This window comes from Fusarium phalaenopsidis, assembly GCF_050370095.1.
Source record: "Fusarium phalaenopsidis strain FUZ10S chromosome Unknown contig_32294, whole genome shotgun sequence".
NCBI lineage: Eukaryota > Fungi > Ascomycota > Sordariomycetes > Hypocreales > Nectriaceae > Fusarium > Fusarium phalaenopsidis.
In genome coordinates this window covers 32,366-46,826 of record NW_028145409.1, presented here as the reverse complement: position 1 = coordinate 46,826, position 14,461 = coordinate 32,366, and the positions used below count along the sequence as shown (strand labels likewise).

The 14,461-nt window shown below is 51.2% G+C and overlaps 2 protein-coding genes across 2 annotated transcripts; both read left to right on the top strand.

Moving 5' to 3' along the window:
- Positions 1-3,113: 3,113 nt before the first annotated feature.
- On the top strand, positions 3,114-6,632 carry LRP88_05620 (ankyrin repeat domain-containing protein; the record flags this gene model as incomplete). The annotated part of the gene is made up of 6 exons (XM_083242170.1): positions 3,114-3,223; positions 3,286-3,471; positions 3,622-4,458; positions 4,508-4,640; positions 4,785-4,992; positions 5,344-6,632. The coding sequence occupies 6 exons, from the start codon at positions 3,114-3,116 to the stop codon at positions 6,630-6,632; spliced, it is 2,763 nt and encodes a 920-aa protein (XP_083102069.1).
- A 4,297-nt stretch (positions 6,633-10,929) lies between these two features.
- Positions 10,930-13,029, top strand: LRP88_05619 (RNA-directed DNA polymerase; the record flags this gene model as incomplete). Its single annotated transcript, XM_083242169.1, has 3 exons — positions 10,930-11,122; positions 11,813-12,190; positions 12,251-13,029. The coding sequence occupies 3 exons, from the start codon at positions 10,930-10,932 to the stop codon at positions 13,027-13,029; spliced, it is 1,350 nt and encodes a 449-aa protein (XP_083102068.1).
- Positions 13,030-14,461: the final 1,432 nt, after the last annotated feature.

Here is a 14,461-nt window from a genome sequence, read left to right as displayed (position 1 = left end):
TAAGGAAGAGGGAAAACTACAAATGCTATCGAGGTCGTAGGTCTTCTGAATAAAGTCATCTGTAAAGGGCTGGGCAAGGCGATGTCTGATTGGGAGGCAAAGACTCGGTGGTGCACCGTCACTTGAAGATCCTTCAAGAGCGATTTGGCAAGCTGCTCGGAAATTACGATCGTGCGAGCGCATGGGCTGTTGCGCATCGTAAGGAGGGTCGCCACCGTGGAGATTCTCCAGTTGAGAGGCATGTCCGAGAAGATCAGATGAAGGATCAGTGACATGTGGGAGCGGATGATGATCGTGGTCGTCATCGATTAATCCATCCAGCCGAACGATAACATCTTCTATAGAGTTGCACGAGTTATGGTGACCGGTTTTGACCAAGCTATCATGATCTGCTTCATGTTCTTCGCTTGGGCAGCTCGGGTGCGTTGTCCATTCCTGGGCAAGGTACTTTTCGAGTGTAGAGATCGAGTTTTCAGGAACGGGCACATTTTGATGAGGTTGGTTGATAAATCCGCGATCATCTTCGCATTCATCATCGTCGTTGTCGGCGGCGGCATCGACGTCATCATCAGCTATAGTTTGAAATCAGGTCAGCAGGCCCTAACCGAGATTCAGGATACCGCTTCGAGGGAGTCGGAATAGAATAATGGATAGGTACCTTGGACTGGTGATATTGAGATGTGAAGGCTTTTCTCAACCGATTGCAGGAGGTCCTGTATCTCCTGGCCGGACTGACTCCGTTCTTCCTCGGCCGGGTAATACTGGGATGGCCTATCATGTAGCTCGCTATCCCCCACAGGTGGTGGGCTGCACGGTGCTCCGGCCGGACCCGCTGCGGCCTCGTTCGGTTCGTCGTCATCGTCGTAGTTTCGGTTGTATGTGGGCTCGGCCGCTGGTGGATCCTCGAGCGGTGGGGGGATCTGGAGACGAGGCTCTAAGTGGAGGCCAATGACCGGATCCGTTGTCGACGGTATAGCGGGCGGATGAGGTTGATGATGGTAATGATGTATAAATTGTGCTTGTTGCGACTCGGTTGGCGCGCGATGGGGGTTGATGGCTTGCTGATGTTGTTGTTGGTAGTATCGCTGTGATCGTGCACGCTGCAAAGCACGTTTCCGGGCTGCTCGCTCCTGTTCAGACGCCGCTTTTCTGGGTCGACCACGACGTCTCGGGACTGATTGAGACATTGTCTCGCTTGATCTCTACCATGATCGCACCAAAAAAGGGGTTCATAATAATAAGAGACGCGGAACGCGTACCTGCCAGACTTGCAGATTACATAACTGGAGGAAAAAGCAAAAACCACGGCTTCCTTTCAGGTTGCCTGCCTTCAATGGCGTTCGGCATTTGTTTATGTATTCTTATTTAAAGTCATTGGATGGAGAGTTCCCTTCCTCTCTCCTTCGAGTTTGCTTTCAAGGGAAGGCTAGTCTTGAAAATAGGTTGTGCTCACCCGAGCATTCAGAATACCCGCCGTGGCAATCCACGGTCGCCCGTGCTGCGATACGCCCAAGCATCAACTCAGCCACACATTAGAAAACGCCTTTACCAGGGCTTTATTATGGTGTAATGGAAACACTTCCCGCGCAATATAGCCCTAGGGGTCTATTGTTCAGCCATTTATTTAACTTGGAGCTCGATGGTTCTTTGGCCCGCCGTGGGTAGCAGCGACATCGTCCTCTTTCGGCTGCATGAATGGATTTTATTACGCCCGGTAGGACTAACCTCAGGGCCAAATTCTTTCGGCCGAAAGGCACTCTGCACTCTTGAATTTCCGTGGCTCAGGCTCCGACCCGTCTGAAAGGGGAGACCTGCTTAGCTAAGCCGCCGCGCTATACCGAATTGAATTAATCGTGAGCCAAGACTTTCTTATGTCAGCGACCAACTTGTCAAACTTTAATCCATTTAATATTCTAAACCACGATAACTTATTCCATAAGATAGTGAAAAATATGGGACTAGTCTCATTTAATTGCATTTTTCTTGCTCTATTATTCATATCATATTTTCTCTGTTCTGACAAGATTTTGTTTTCGGAACTCACCGTCATCCCTAACCCCCATTTCTCCATATGATTGCGGGAAAGCGAAGACCTCCGTCAATCTATTGCCGTTTTGAGCCTAGATAGAAGGCCTCATTAAAGACGCCTTATTTGACCGGCTGCAGCCATTGCAGCCCTATCGGCTGGATTAAGCGAGGACGGATATGAGTACTGACACGGGGCAAGACGCAGCTACCTTGCAAGAGATGCATTAAATATCATGGCGGAGCAGTTTAGTAGAATCCATTGACTCACCTGTAGACCGGCAGCGACGGGCCATAGTACTAATAGTGGGGTAGCTAAACAAAAGTGACACTTACCCGCAAGGCCCGGTCCGCTGCGTTTTCGATTCGCAGTGCTGCATCAATGTGTTGGTTGCCACATAGCTCATAATTTGCCTTGCATAATACGAATGCCCATGAATTGCTTACTAGTGCAGCCAAGGCGGATCAAGTCGGAACTTGGGTTATTCACCAACCAAATTCAAAGATACCGCTGCCCTGATGCCTAATCCTGCAGCCCAATCCTGCACCAACACCAAAATAGTCCTGCACATTGCCTTTATCGAGCTGACGGTAAGGCAGGTCTGACAGAGCCACTGAGTTTCTTTCATGTTAGCCATCCCACGTCAGACCAAATGCAGGTAGCTGCCGCAGTAGACGTGGAAGCTCGCATCTGTATTTGGATCTGAAGCGCACGAGATGCGGAGCCAAGAAAACGTGGGTTCAGCCTGCCAATAGAGGCAAGAAGGGCAATAATGTGCATACCAGTCTTAGCTGGGGTTCACGCTAGAACACATTATGAGTGTGCGGGTGTGTACAGATGAGGCACGTGGCTCGGAGATGGCAACGCAACTCAGCCCGACCCCCGCACTTAAGCCCGGCGCTCTAGTGAGGTCGCCGACTCGAACATAAAGCGGTCTCACCCTTCGACGCACGATCTACGGATGTTCCGGGGGCCCGACAAAGCCAGCAAGTCTCAGGAAGCCGATTCCAACAATTTCCGTCCGCCAACCAACCTTCCTTCCAACTAAGATTGCGATTGTGACAATAAATATAGAGCGGAGACCAAGATGAGCTTCGGGTTTAGCGTTGGGGACTTTATTGCGGTAATCAACCTCGCCGCTAAAATCCGAAAGGAATTCGTCGATGCGCCGGGTCAATTTAAGGGCATATCTGATGAGTACGGATTCCCTCAAATGGTTTGGGCAATGCTGAATTTTTCACATCTGACAGAGCCAGAAGGCTCTCGATTGCCCTCGGAGACGTGGAAACCTTTTCAGACCGGGAGCTCAGCAGCCAACAAGCAGATGAGTTCAAAGAGATCGCCAACGGCTGCCGGGAGGTGCTCGAGACGCTAGAAAACACACTCAACAAGTATAGCGAGCTACAGACAGGATGTGAGGATGTTAGAAAGAAGGTGAAGAAAATGTGGAAGAGGCTTAAATGGGAGCCGGACGACATACGCGATTTACGGTGCCGTATGATAACGAGCGTTGCACTCTTGAACGCGTTCCACGGAAGGCTTGCCAGGTAGTTACAAATTGCCTCCCATACTGACCTCAACTAATACCTCTTCAGCGAAACGTCTCGGGCTACGAAAGCCGGCGTGGATCGCCTGAATCAGTTCCAGGACAGTCGAGAGCGCCGCGAAGAGCAGCAGATAATTCTAGACTGGCTGACAACCATTGATTATGCTCCTCAACAGAACGACTTTATCAGTCGGCGACAGGTAGGAACGGGACAGTGGCTCCTGGAGTCGGCAGCGTTCCAGGAGTGGCTGGAGACCGGCACGGAAACACTATTCACTCCAGGCATTCCCGGCGCGGGAAAGACGATTCTTACATCAATTGTAGTCGACAAGCTCCTTACACTGTTTTCTGACGATGAAAAGATTGGAATCGCCTACATCTATTGCAATTTCCGGCGGACAGATGAGCAGAAGGCTACCGACCTTTTGGCGAGTCTTCTGAAACAGTTAGCTCAACGGCGGTATTCTTTACCAGACAGCGTGAAGAAGATGTATGATCGACATAAGACTTATCGGACACGGCCGTCATTCGACGAAATCTCGGGAACCTTCCGGTCTGTGGCGGCTCTATATTCGAGAGTCTTCATTGTTATTGACGCACTCGATGAGTGCCAAACATTTGATGGCTGTCGAAGCAGGCTCCTAGAAGAGATCTTTGATATTCAGGCCAAGTCTGGAGCAAAGGTCTTTGCGACTTCGAGGAACATCCCGGAAATTACTGAGAAGTTCCGAAGGAGTAAGTCGCTGGAGATTGAGATTTATGCCAATGACATAGACGTGCGTAGATATCTTGATGGCAACATGTTCCGATTGCCGGACTTCGTGGGTTACAATCTGGAACTAGAATCGGAAATCAAGACTAGGATTACCCAGTCGGCGCAGGGAATGTGTGTCATCTCTATCTATAGCTGAGATAGAGCACTAATGTATTCCTAGGTTCCTCCTCGCTCAGCTTCTACTTGATTCCTTGGTCGGGGTGGAGTCCCCGGCGGATGTTCGAGCAGCTCTGGCCAACCTACCTGCCGGATCGGATGTGGATATATACAATCATGTGTATAAGGACGCGATGGTGAGAATCGAAGGTCAGGCTAGACGCCAGACAAGGCGTGCTAAGCAGGTTTTGTCATGGATCGTTTATGCGAAGCGGCCACTCACTACGTTAGAACTTCAGCATGCTCTTGCAGTAGAGCCAACTGACTCTGACCTCGATAAGGACAGGCTGCCACAGATCGAAGATATGCTTTCGGTGTGTGCTGGTTTGGTTACTGTCGACAAAGAGAGTAGCATCATCCGCCTGGTTCATTATACAACGCAGCAGTACTTTCAGCGATCGCAGGATTCTTGGTTCCCGCATGCGAAGGCTGAGATCGCGACAGTCTGTGTTGTCTACCTCTCGTTCAACGTCTTCGGCAGTGGCAATTGTTCAACGGACATGGAATTTGAGGAACGGCTTCAATCATATCCACTATTCGATTATGCGACGCGAAACTGGGGACATCATGTTCGTCATGTCTCGATACAAGGGGAAGGGGAACTTCTAGCTCTACGCATCCTTGAGAGCGAAGGCAACGTCTCAGCATCAAGTCAGGCAATGTTGACCACCAAACTCGGGGCATGGCACTCGGATTACAGCCAACAAGTACCGCTACATGTAACAGGGCTACATTTAGCGGCATATTTTGGACTGGATCAATCATTAGCGACCCTGCTACAGCGAGGTCATAGTCCGAGTTGGAAAGATTCTCACGGTCGCACGGCTCTGTCATGGGCAGCCGAAAGTGGCTACGAGGAGGTAGTCGAACGCCTGCTTGACAGCCCTATCGGGACGGACTGGAGGGATCAATACGACCGGACGCCGCTTTCGTGGGCCGCTTATAACGGGCACGACAAAATTGTCAAGCTGCTTCTCCAGAAGGACATTGACCCGGATCCAAAAGACATACACGGCGAAACCCCACTTGGAATGGCAGCTTGTCAAGGACATGAAGGGGTTGTCGAACAGTTACTTGCTAATCGCCTCGTTAACCCGAACGCCAAGTACAGAACTGGCGAGACACCACTGTGGTGGGCGGCTCATAACGGACATGAGGGAGTGGTGAGCCATCTGCTTGCCTTCGACGAAGTCGAGCCTGACTCGAAGAATATTGACCATCGTACGCCATTGTGGGCCGCAGCTTGCTCTGGCAACGAGAAGATTCTTCAGTTATTACTAGAGAAAGATGTCGACCCGGACCCTAGAGACTATTACGACCGGAGTGCTCTGTCGGTTGCCGCGGAGCATGGCCGCGAGACGATCGTCAGTATTCTTCTCGCCAACATCGCCGTCGACCCGGATTTTAGCGATGAAGATGGCAAAACGCCTTTATATTATGCCACTGCATCTGGACACTACACCATTGTGGAAGCACTCCTTGCCGACAGCCGAGTGGATCCAGAATCCAGAAACAAGTGGGGTCGGACACCAGTCTGGTCGGCAGCGGAGAATGGGCATGTCGAGGTTATCAATCTACTTCTTGAGAAAGGAGTCAATCTTAATGCGAAGGATGATGACGGTAGAACGCCACTATGGTGGGCTGCTGCGCACGGACAATACGCCGTCGTCAAGTTATTCCTGCAGCAGGGGATTGACCCAGGAACGATAGACGACTTAGGTTTCACGCCGCTATCGTTTGCGGCCGGCAAGGGGCATAAAGCTGTCGTTGAACTGCTGCTTGCCCATAACCAGGTCAACTCAGACTCTCAGGACAAATGGGGCGGGACTCCATTGTTTTGGGCTACGGTGAACGGCCATGAGTCAGTCGTTGAGCTCCTTTGCGAGAAGGAGGTTCAGGCTGATAGGGCAGACGAGCTTGATTTGGCGCCATTATTGGAGGCTGCTATTGAGGGTAATGATGCAGTCGTCGAGTTCCTACTTTCGGAGGCTGCTGTTGATGCGTTGGTGTTGGATACAAGCCAAAGCGACCCTGGTACCCTTGATTTCCTCCTCCCGAAGCACCCACGATGGCAATATGCAGCCTCGCGACTGCTTGGATCCTCTAACCTGCCCAACAACCCACGTTAGGTATGAGAATAGGAGCATAGCAGAGTCCTTGCTTTTTTTTTGTCAAAATATAGGACATGCGAATCGGGCTCCCCCCAGGCTTGAGTCCTGGGGGACTGGATGGAATTCGCGCGGGTAGTCGACAGAGGCATTTTATCTTGTCAAAATTCAACCACAACGATGCATCTAGCGATATGTATGTAAACCGATAGAGAAGAAAGCAATTGATTGATCAATTTCTATAGAGTTATTTTTTATTTTATCGTTGGCTAACAGACACGCAAAAGAAAGCATCTAACTCGGCGTCGAGACGAAAGCATGGTCTGAGCTTAGAGGCTGCTTATGAAATATCGTTACACCCTGGTCGCTTGGCCTACTGTACCAATGTTGATCCAAATCGCGCCGCATTATTCAATTTTCGTCCGTGCCAACCCTGACCACTATATAATTCCCCGGTGTTTTCCCGAAAAACCACCCCCAGATTCTACAATTTCTGTCCGTGCACATTGACACAGTAACCAGGTTCGACAAAAACAACCTGTTGTTTATTCATTTTCTATCCGTGCACGCGTTCCTTTCACTACTCCACCACTTCCACTTCCCGTTCCAACTATCCACTTTATACTACTATCTCCTGCCTTTTAGTCTACTGCCTGATATTAAAGAGAAGAGGAATAAAAGAAGAACATCGAAAAGTAGTAGCGGCAAAAGCAACAGTTGTCATCATGGACCCAATACCTATTGCCTCTGCTGACTTTCTCGAGTCACTTTCTTTATGGGTCCATCCCGAGTCGCGACTGTTGATCTGTTTCGACAAGAAATGCAGACACGCTATTTCCCCCGTTGGGTCTAACCCTACCAATCATCTACGTGATGAACACAGCATCCCCCTAGGCATCATTGGGGCAGTTGTTGGACTCGAACGTCAGTTGGGGTTAGGGTTAGGGTTAGCCGGCTTGGCCAGTGAAAAGAAAAAGAAAGGAAAGGAAAGAAAGGGAAAAGAAATAAGAATTAAAAGATTAAAATATAAACCCTAAAACATAAATATTGAGGGTTAAATAATATTTCGTATGCTTTATTTCCACAAGACATCGTTAGCGTAGAACAACCCTGATGATTAGATGACTAGCTGAACTTGTGCCGCATGGGTCAGGGGTTTAAGCTTAGGGTTAACTTGAGGTTTCAGTTATTAAAGAGAAAAAGGGGATAATATCATCATATGACCATTATCATTAATTATATCTATTTAAATTTAAATTTAATTCGGCATATATATATGGCATAGGTGGCATACATTTAAAAAGGGGGTAGTAACTATTAGGGAAAACCCGACTAGACATAGAGGCAGAAACTTAATAAAAACTATTCACCGTGCCTTAAATCTAATTAATGAGATCTCCTAATATCTAGAAAGCTATTTTTACCTTTACTTCTGCCCTTATTGTGGCATTATTGCTCTTCTAAGTTATCAACCTCGTCGTCGCTCTGCCGTCTGGTGACCAATCAGAATTTAGCGGACAAAATGTGGCCATTTTTGGAAGAGTGGGGCTAGGATTTAGCCAATCACGAATTTCGCGGACAAAATCCATCCATTTTCGGAAGCCCAAAGCTACTAACCCACATAGAGCCTAGCGTATTACTTCAAGAAGCGTAGCTGAGAGGGGGGGAAACTCCTTGATTACCTATTGAGGTCTGTGTATTAGGTTTCTTCTTGGTCGCTTTATTAAGTACGATAGAATAGTAGAATATAAATCCAGGCAGATTCATATTTTACTATTTGCGTTATGAAAGGTGAAACTGACACTCGCTATAGCATGGACGGATACGGAGAGACGAACTTGTTTTCTACGGACCCGATGAACGCCCCGGCCAACTATATTCCACTACGCAACGATACCTACAAAGTATTTGACCAGCGCCACTTCTGCCTAGTGCCAAAGGAGCCACGCTCAAAGAAGTTCGCGGATGAGGGCGAAAGGATGGTGGTGCTGAGACAATCAGAAGCCGAGTCAACTTTCACCTAAAGGTGACAACTGCCGGACGGGCGAGCTTGTGGATGACAATATCCCACCCAATACATCCTCTCAGGCTGGGCCTTACCTTGCCGCTCACGTCTTCAACTCTACGCCGAGCGGATAGCTTCCGAGGCTGTGGCATAACCGGAGAGTCCATACCCTGCCATCGGCAGTGTCAGCCGACTGCCGCTTTCCCCGATCTGCCTGGACGGTTTTCTCGACAACTGTCTTCCGCGACTTTCTTTACGCAACAGAGGCATCATCTAATCCTCGTGTGGGACCCTGGTAAATCTGAGCATGAGGTGCAGGAGGCTAACCCAGAAAGATGTCGAGCCATATATACTGCTTCAAGGTCTTAGAGTGAAAGTCCGAAGAAGAGATCTTAGGTTGGTATTGATAGGCTATGGGAAGAAGACAACAGGCGGCCAAAGGAGGACAAATAGGCAAGGGAGTGGAGCAATAGCGATAAATGGGATAGAGACAGTGGACATCAAGCAGCGCTCATCATAAATCAACTCAATCAATCAATCACCCCAATCAAATCAATCAACTTAGTCAATTCCTAGGCTCAATCAAATCAATTCTAGTGATTTGTAAGTTGACATGATTTAATAAAGTTAATATATGCCATATTGCATCTAAACTGCCCAAAAAGATTAAACCTAGACGTGCCCTCCGCCTAGTCCTACCCTATACAAGATGGCCACAGATAGGCGATACTTCTTAGCACATTTGCGAAAAACTCGGCGCCATCTCAAACAAGATCCGGCAGGTATTCGCCGTCAGATCGGGATGGGCCGTCCTGACTGCCGACCCTGAGACCCGCGACTGGCTTGTGGAGAAGCAGGCCGAATGGGCGGCGGACCTAGGGGCTACGACTATAGAGACTAACAAGACATGGTTTACCTATGTGATCCCAGACCTTCCCCGAAGACTAACTGACTTTCATGGCAATGAGGTTGATGTTGACAGCATTGTCAATGATGAGATAGAAATTCAGACAGGGCTCAAGCCCGTGGACGTGCGCCCCGCGCGGCAAACCTCAGAAGACCCTTTGACTAAGACCCTACTTGTGTCTTTCCTGAAGCCTACTAAGAAATACTAGTCCGTCCTCGGCAGCCACCCGGCCAGACCTCTCGACAAAACCGACCGCCCTAGACAGTGCGAAACATGCTGGGACTACCATTCCTTCCGGATATGCCGTAGACGGCCTCACTGTCAACGGTGCGGCAAGACGGGCCACGCCCTGGCTGACTGCGCTGCAGCAGAGCAATGCGCCAACTGCTTAGGCCCCCACCGGGCCGGCTTCCACAAGTGCCCAGCCCGGCCGAGGAAAGTGCACGGCGTCTTTCGTCGACTAACTAAGGAACAAAGAGAACATGTCCGGGTAATAGGCGCTGAGACGTACCGTCAGCGCAACCCAGAACCGCAACGCGACACCAATACACCGCAAGAACAGCTAGACGCTCACGCATCTAGCCCAACCGCATCAAGAGCGCCCTCATGCATAATAGTGGCTATAACCTCCGAAGTAAAGGAGGAACCAGAGCATCCCAGACCTGGCTCACTAAGGAAACGCCGCATAGTCCTTATCACCCGTCCTTATAACCAGGAATAGATATCTGCAAACACTAAAGAAGGATAGATAGCCACTCAGGATCTTTCAGGCTAACGTCGGTAAGATCCCCCCGGCCCACGATTGCGCCCTGGCACTAGCCGATTCCAAATGATACGACGTCGTCCTCCTACAGGAACCATAGACGGCCTTCACAAGCTTACAATGCATCACCAAAACACACCCGGCGTACGACACATTCGCGCCAGTCAACACATAGAACAGCAACGACACTCGGCCCAGAGTTATAACATATATCCGACGGGACCCAAGGCTCCTAGCGGACCAGATCCGGCCCTTTCAGACCCAAGACACTCTTTGGCTTAGGGTCAACGAAGTAACCATGGTTAACTTCTACCGCCAGAGCGACGAGAAGGACGCACTGAATAATCTGCTACGATGGCCTATCCCGGAGCGCTGCCTCGTTGCTAGCGACTTCAACGCCAGACATCATACCTAGCAGACCAGACAGACTACTAACCAAGGACAGGATATCGCCTCCTGGGCCTCGGAAAACGATCTAAGCCTACTAAATACCCCGGATATCCCGACAAATCCACATAGAAACACCATCGACCTCGCCTTTACCAATATACCACTGGCTAAAGCCGCAATCAAGGACCATCTCGCGACCAGCTCTAATCACTTCACACTCAAACTCACCCTCCCCGACATAACACCAGTCCCGATGCAACCGGGCCAGATCCGCGTAACAACAAAAGACAAGCTCAAACGCTTTGTCGAAATCATAGAGCTCAGAGCTGCACAAATCCCCCTCGCAGACTCGTCCCCATCAGAGCTTAACGAGCTCGCCTCGAGGCTTATGAACCTCCTAACATCGGCGGCGAGAGCAGCCGGCCGACCTTCGCGGAAGGGAGCGCGTACTGCACCCTAGTGGACCGAAGAATGCGCCAGCGCCGCGGCCGAATTCCGCGCCATAAGAAGACTCTACCCCCTCGGGTTTAACTAAGAAGTCTAATTTGCCAAACGAGGCTTCCACCGTGTCGTCCGCCAAGCAAAAAGACTCTACTAGCGGAACCTCATCAATAGCTTCTCAGATAATAGCTCTATCTTCAAAGCAGTGCGATAGCTAAAGTCCCCTGGGGCCTTCCAACCACCACCACTACAGGTTAACGACGTCGTTCACGAAACCCAGATAGGCAAGGCAAACACACTCCGCAGGGCTACGTTAAAGCGACGAACCGCGGAAGACGATATCCAGGACCCCTAGATCAAGGTACACCCTCCTAGATCGATACCATTCCCACTAGAAATCTCCCTAGAAGAGGCGCAATACGCGACCCTCCATACGGGAAACACTTCCCCAGGATCAAACAACATCACAGTCAAACTCCTCAAAGCCGTATGGCATATCATCAGGACGCACGTCCGCCGCCTATTTCAGGCATGCCTCACTATAGGCCATCACCCAGAACCATTTAGGGAGGCGGAGGTAGTCATAATTGCGAAGCCGGGACGAAGGGACCTCACGAAGCCGCGGGCGTAGCGGCCCATCTCACTGCTCTCCTGCCTCGGCAAAGGGCTAGAACGACTAATTACACGCCGGCTAGCATGGGCAGCCACCCACTACCAGGTCCTCCACCCGCAACAGGCCGGGGCACTCCCGAAGAGGTCTGCAACGGACCTAGTGACTACCTTGATCCACGACATCGAAGAAGCATTCGCACGCAACAAGGTGGCCACATTGGTCACAATAGATATTCAAGGTGCTTTTGACACCGTCATGCGCAATAGGCTGGTTCTGCGCCTACGCGAGCAAGGCTGGCCTGATCATCTGGCCAGATGGGCTGGATCCTTTATGGGCGGCCGATCTGCCCGTGTCAGATACCAAGACACCATCACCGCTTCCTCTCCTCTACAGTGTGGCCTCCCTCAAGGGTCGCCGGTATCGCCAATACTGTTTCTGCTCTATACGGAGCCCATCTACCGTCTAAGCAACCCCTAAGGCCGCTTCGGCTACGCAGACGACACAGCCATCCTATTCACAGGTGACACGGTCGACGAGACCACCGCTGCGGCGTCTACGTCTATCGAAGAAATGATCCGCTGGGGCGCGGCAAATAGTGTCTCCTTCGACCCCGAAAAGACCGAAGTCATACACTTCTCTCGCAGCAAACTCAGGTCCTCCCCGGCGATACGCCACGGTGACGTCGTGAAACAGCCCGAATCGGCCCTGCGTTGGCTGGGCATCTGGCTCGACAGCAGGCTATCATTCCGAGTCCACGTCGAAAAGTGGGCGGCGAAAGCAAAGGCGGTGGCCTACCACTTGCGGGGACTCGCCAACACGAAACACGGCCCGCTGCCGAGCGCCGCGCGAAGCGCCGTCAGAGCATGCGTCGAGCCGGTGCTGCTCCACGGCGCCGAGGCGTGGTACCCGGGCACAAGCCGGCCGCGGTGGAACCAACCATCCAAAGACGTACCATCGAGCAACCAGCATCTCACCCAGAGGATGACCGAAGCCATGAACCAGTCCATGAGAGCCATCTTGCCTGTCTGGAAGACAACACCCATCGCCGCCCTCCACCGGGAAAGCGGAATACCACCAGTCGCCCAGCTTCTCGAGGCACGGCGGCTCCGCTTCTCTGCACGACTCAAGTCGCTTGATGAGGCTCACCCTCTGGCGAGCCGGACACGCCAACCCTGCCAACCTACCTACCACGACCTTATTAAACGAAAATACCAAGCACCGCCAGAGAGCAGCTTCAGGACTCGTCTTCGACGCACCGACGAACTCCTAGCACCCTGCACACGGCCAAAGCTCATCTAGCAACGCTTTAGCGATAAGCAGACGACACCGCTGCAGACAGCATCGAAAGAAGAGACAGCTAAGGCCTTCCTTCACTGGGTCCAGACACTCGATCTACTCGCCCTGGTCGTATACTCAGATGGCTCCTTGTCCTCGGACGGGGCCGCCAGCTACGGCTTTACCGTCCACCAGAACAGTCTCCTGATCCTTAATGGATCAGGACGACTCGGACCGGCTGAGGTCTTTAATGCCGAAGCCACAGGGGCATTGGAAGGCTTAAAAGCCGCCCTACACCTACAGGAATCGGCAACCCGAGATATCTTCATCTGCCTAGATAACCTCGCCGCTGCTACATGCCTACGGGGCACACCATCAGACTCCTCCCAGGAAGTCTTCCTCGAGTTCTAGTCCCTAGCAGCATCCCATGGGGCCACTTAGGTGCGCTAGGTACCCGGTTACACCAAAATCCCCGGCAACGAACAAGCCGATAAGCTAGCAAAAGCAGCATCCTCGCTGCCCGAGCCCGAGGGCGCGCGACCCACGCTGGCCTACCTGCGAAGAATCGCGAGGCAGAAACCAAAAGAAGCATTCAGAACCTAGTAGCCCTCCGCCTCCCCTAAGCAGTATAAGAGATTGAATCTCAAGGCGACAATAGCCTGCCCGCGGGAGCTCTCACTCCCGCGTACAGTCTTGCACCACTTACTCGCTACAAGGTCCCTTCACGGGGATTTTGCCGCATATCACGAGAGGTTCAATCACACTAAAGCACGAGTGCTCTACTCATGCAATCGACGCAAAACACCTGACCATATCTTCTATTGCAGAAAGGTACCGTCACGGAAGCGAGCGAGGCTCGCTCCCTCGCCGAATACGGCAGTAAATCTAGCCTTGGGAAAAGACTTTGATAAGTTTATTAAGCTGGCCAAGATAAGCGCCTTCTTCGATAGGATCTGCCCTCGCTACTAGACGGGGCCGACCCGAGATGCAGCTGCGTCCGCTCCCTCCTTTATTCTCTCTTCTCTTCTTTTGCTATCTCTTTCTATTACATAGGCTCGGCCAGATAGGGAGCCGCAACGCTCTCCGTCTGGCTGCGGCCATCCTCAACCACAGCCCTCCACCATGACTATGCTAGTCATGAGATGCCCCACGGCTACTATTTACTTGCCGTGCCTGGACCGCCCGCTGACGGGTAGCAGGCTCGATATAAAGCGCCATTTGTGCCAATTATATGCTGGATAGGGGACACTATACGCTTAGATCATCGGTAGACTCCCGTAGCTCAGCACGTCCTATGCTCCCTTAGGAGACTTCTGGGGCCTCACGGCCCCACGGACGAAAAATATACATACATACATACATACGATACTTCTTAGCCCTATATAAAGCCATAGCCTCGTTAGTACCTACTATCGCCGCCTAACGCACACCAACCCTCGGCAGGATAACACGCTCC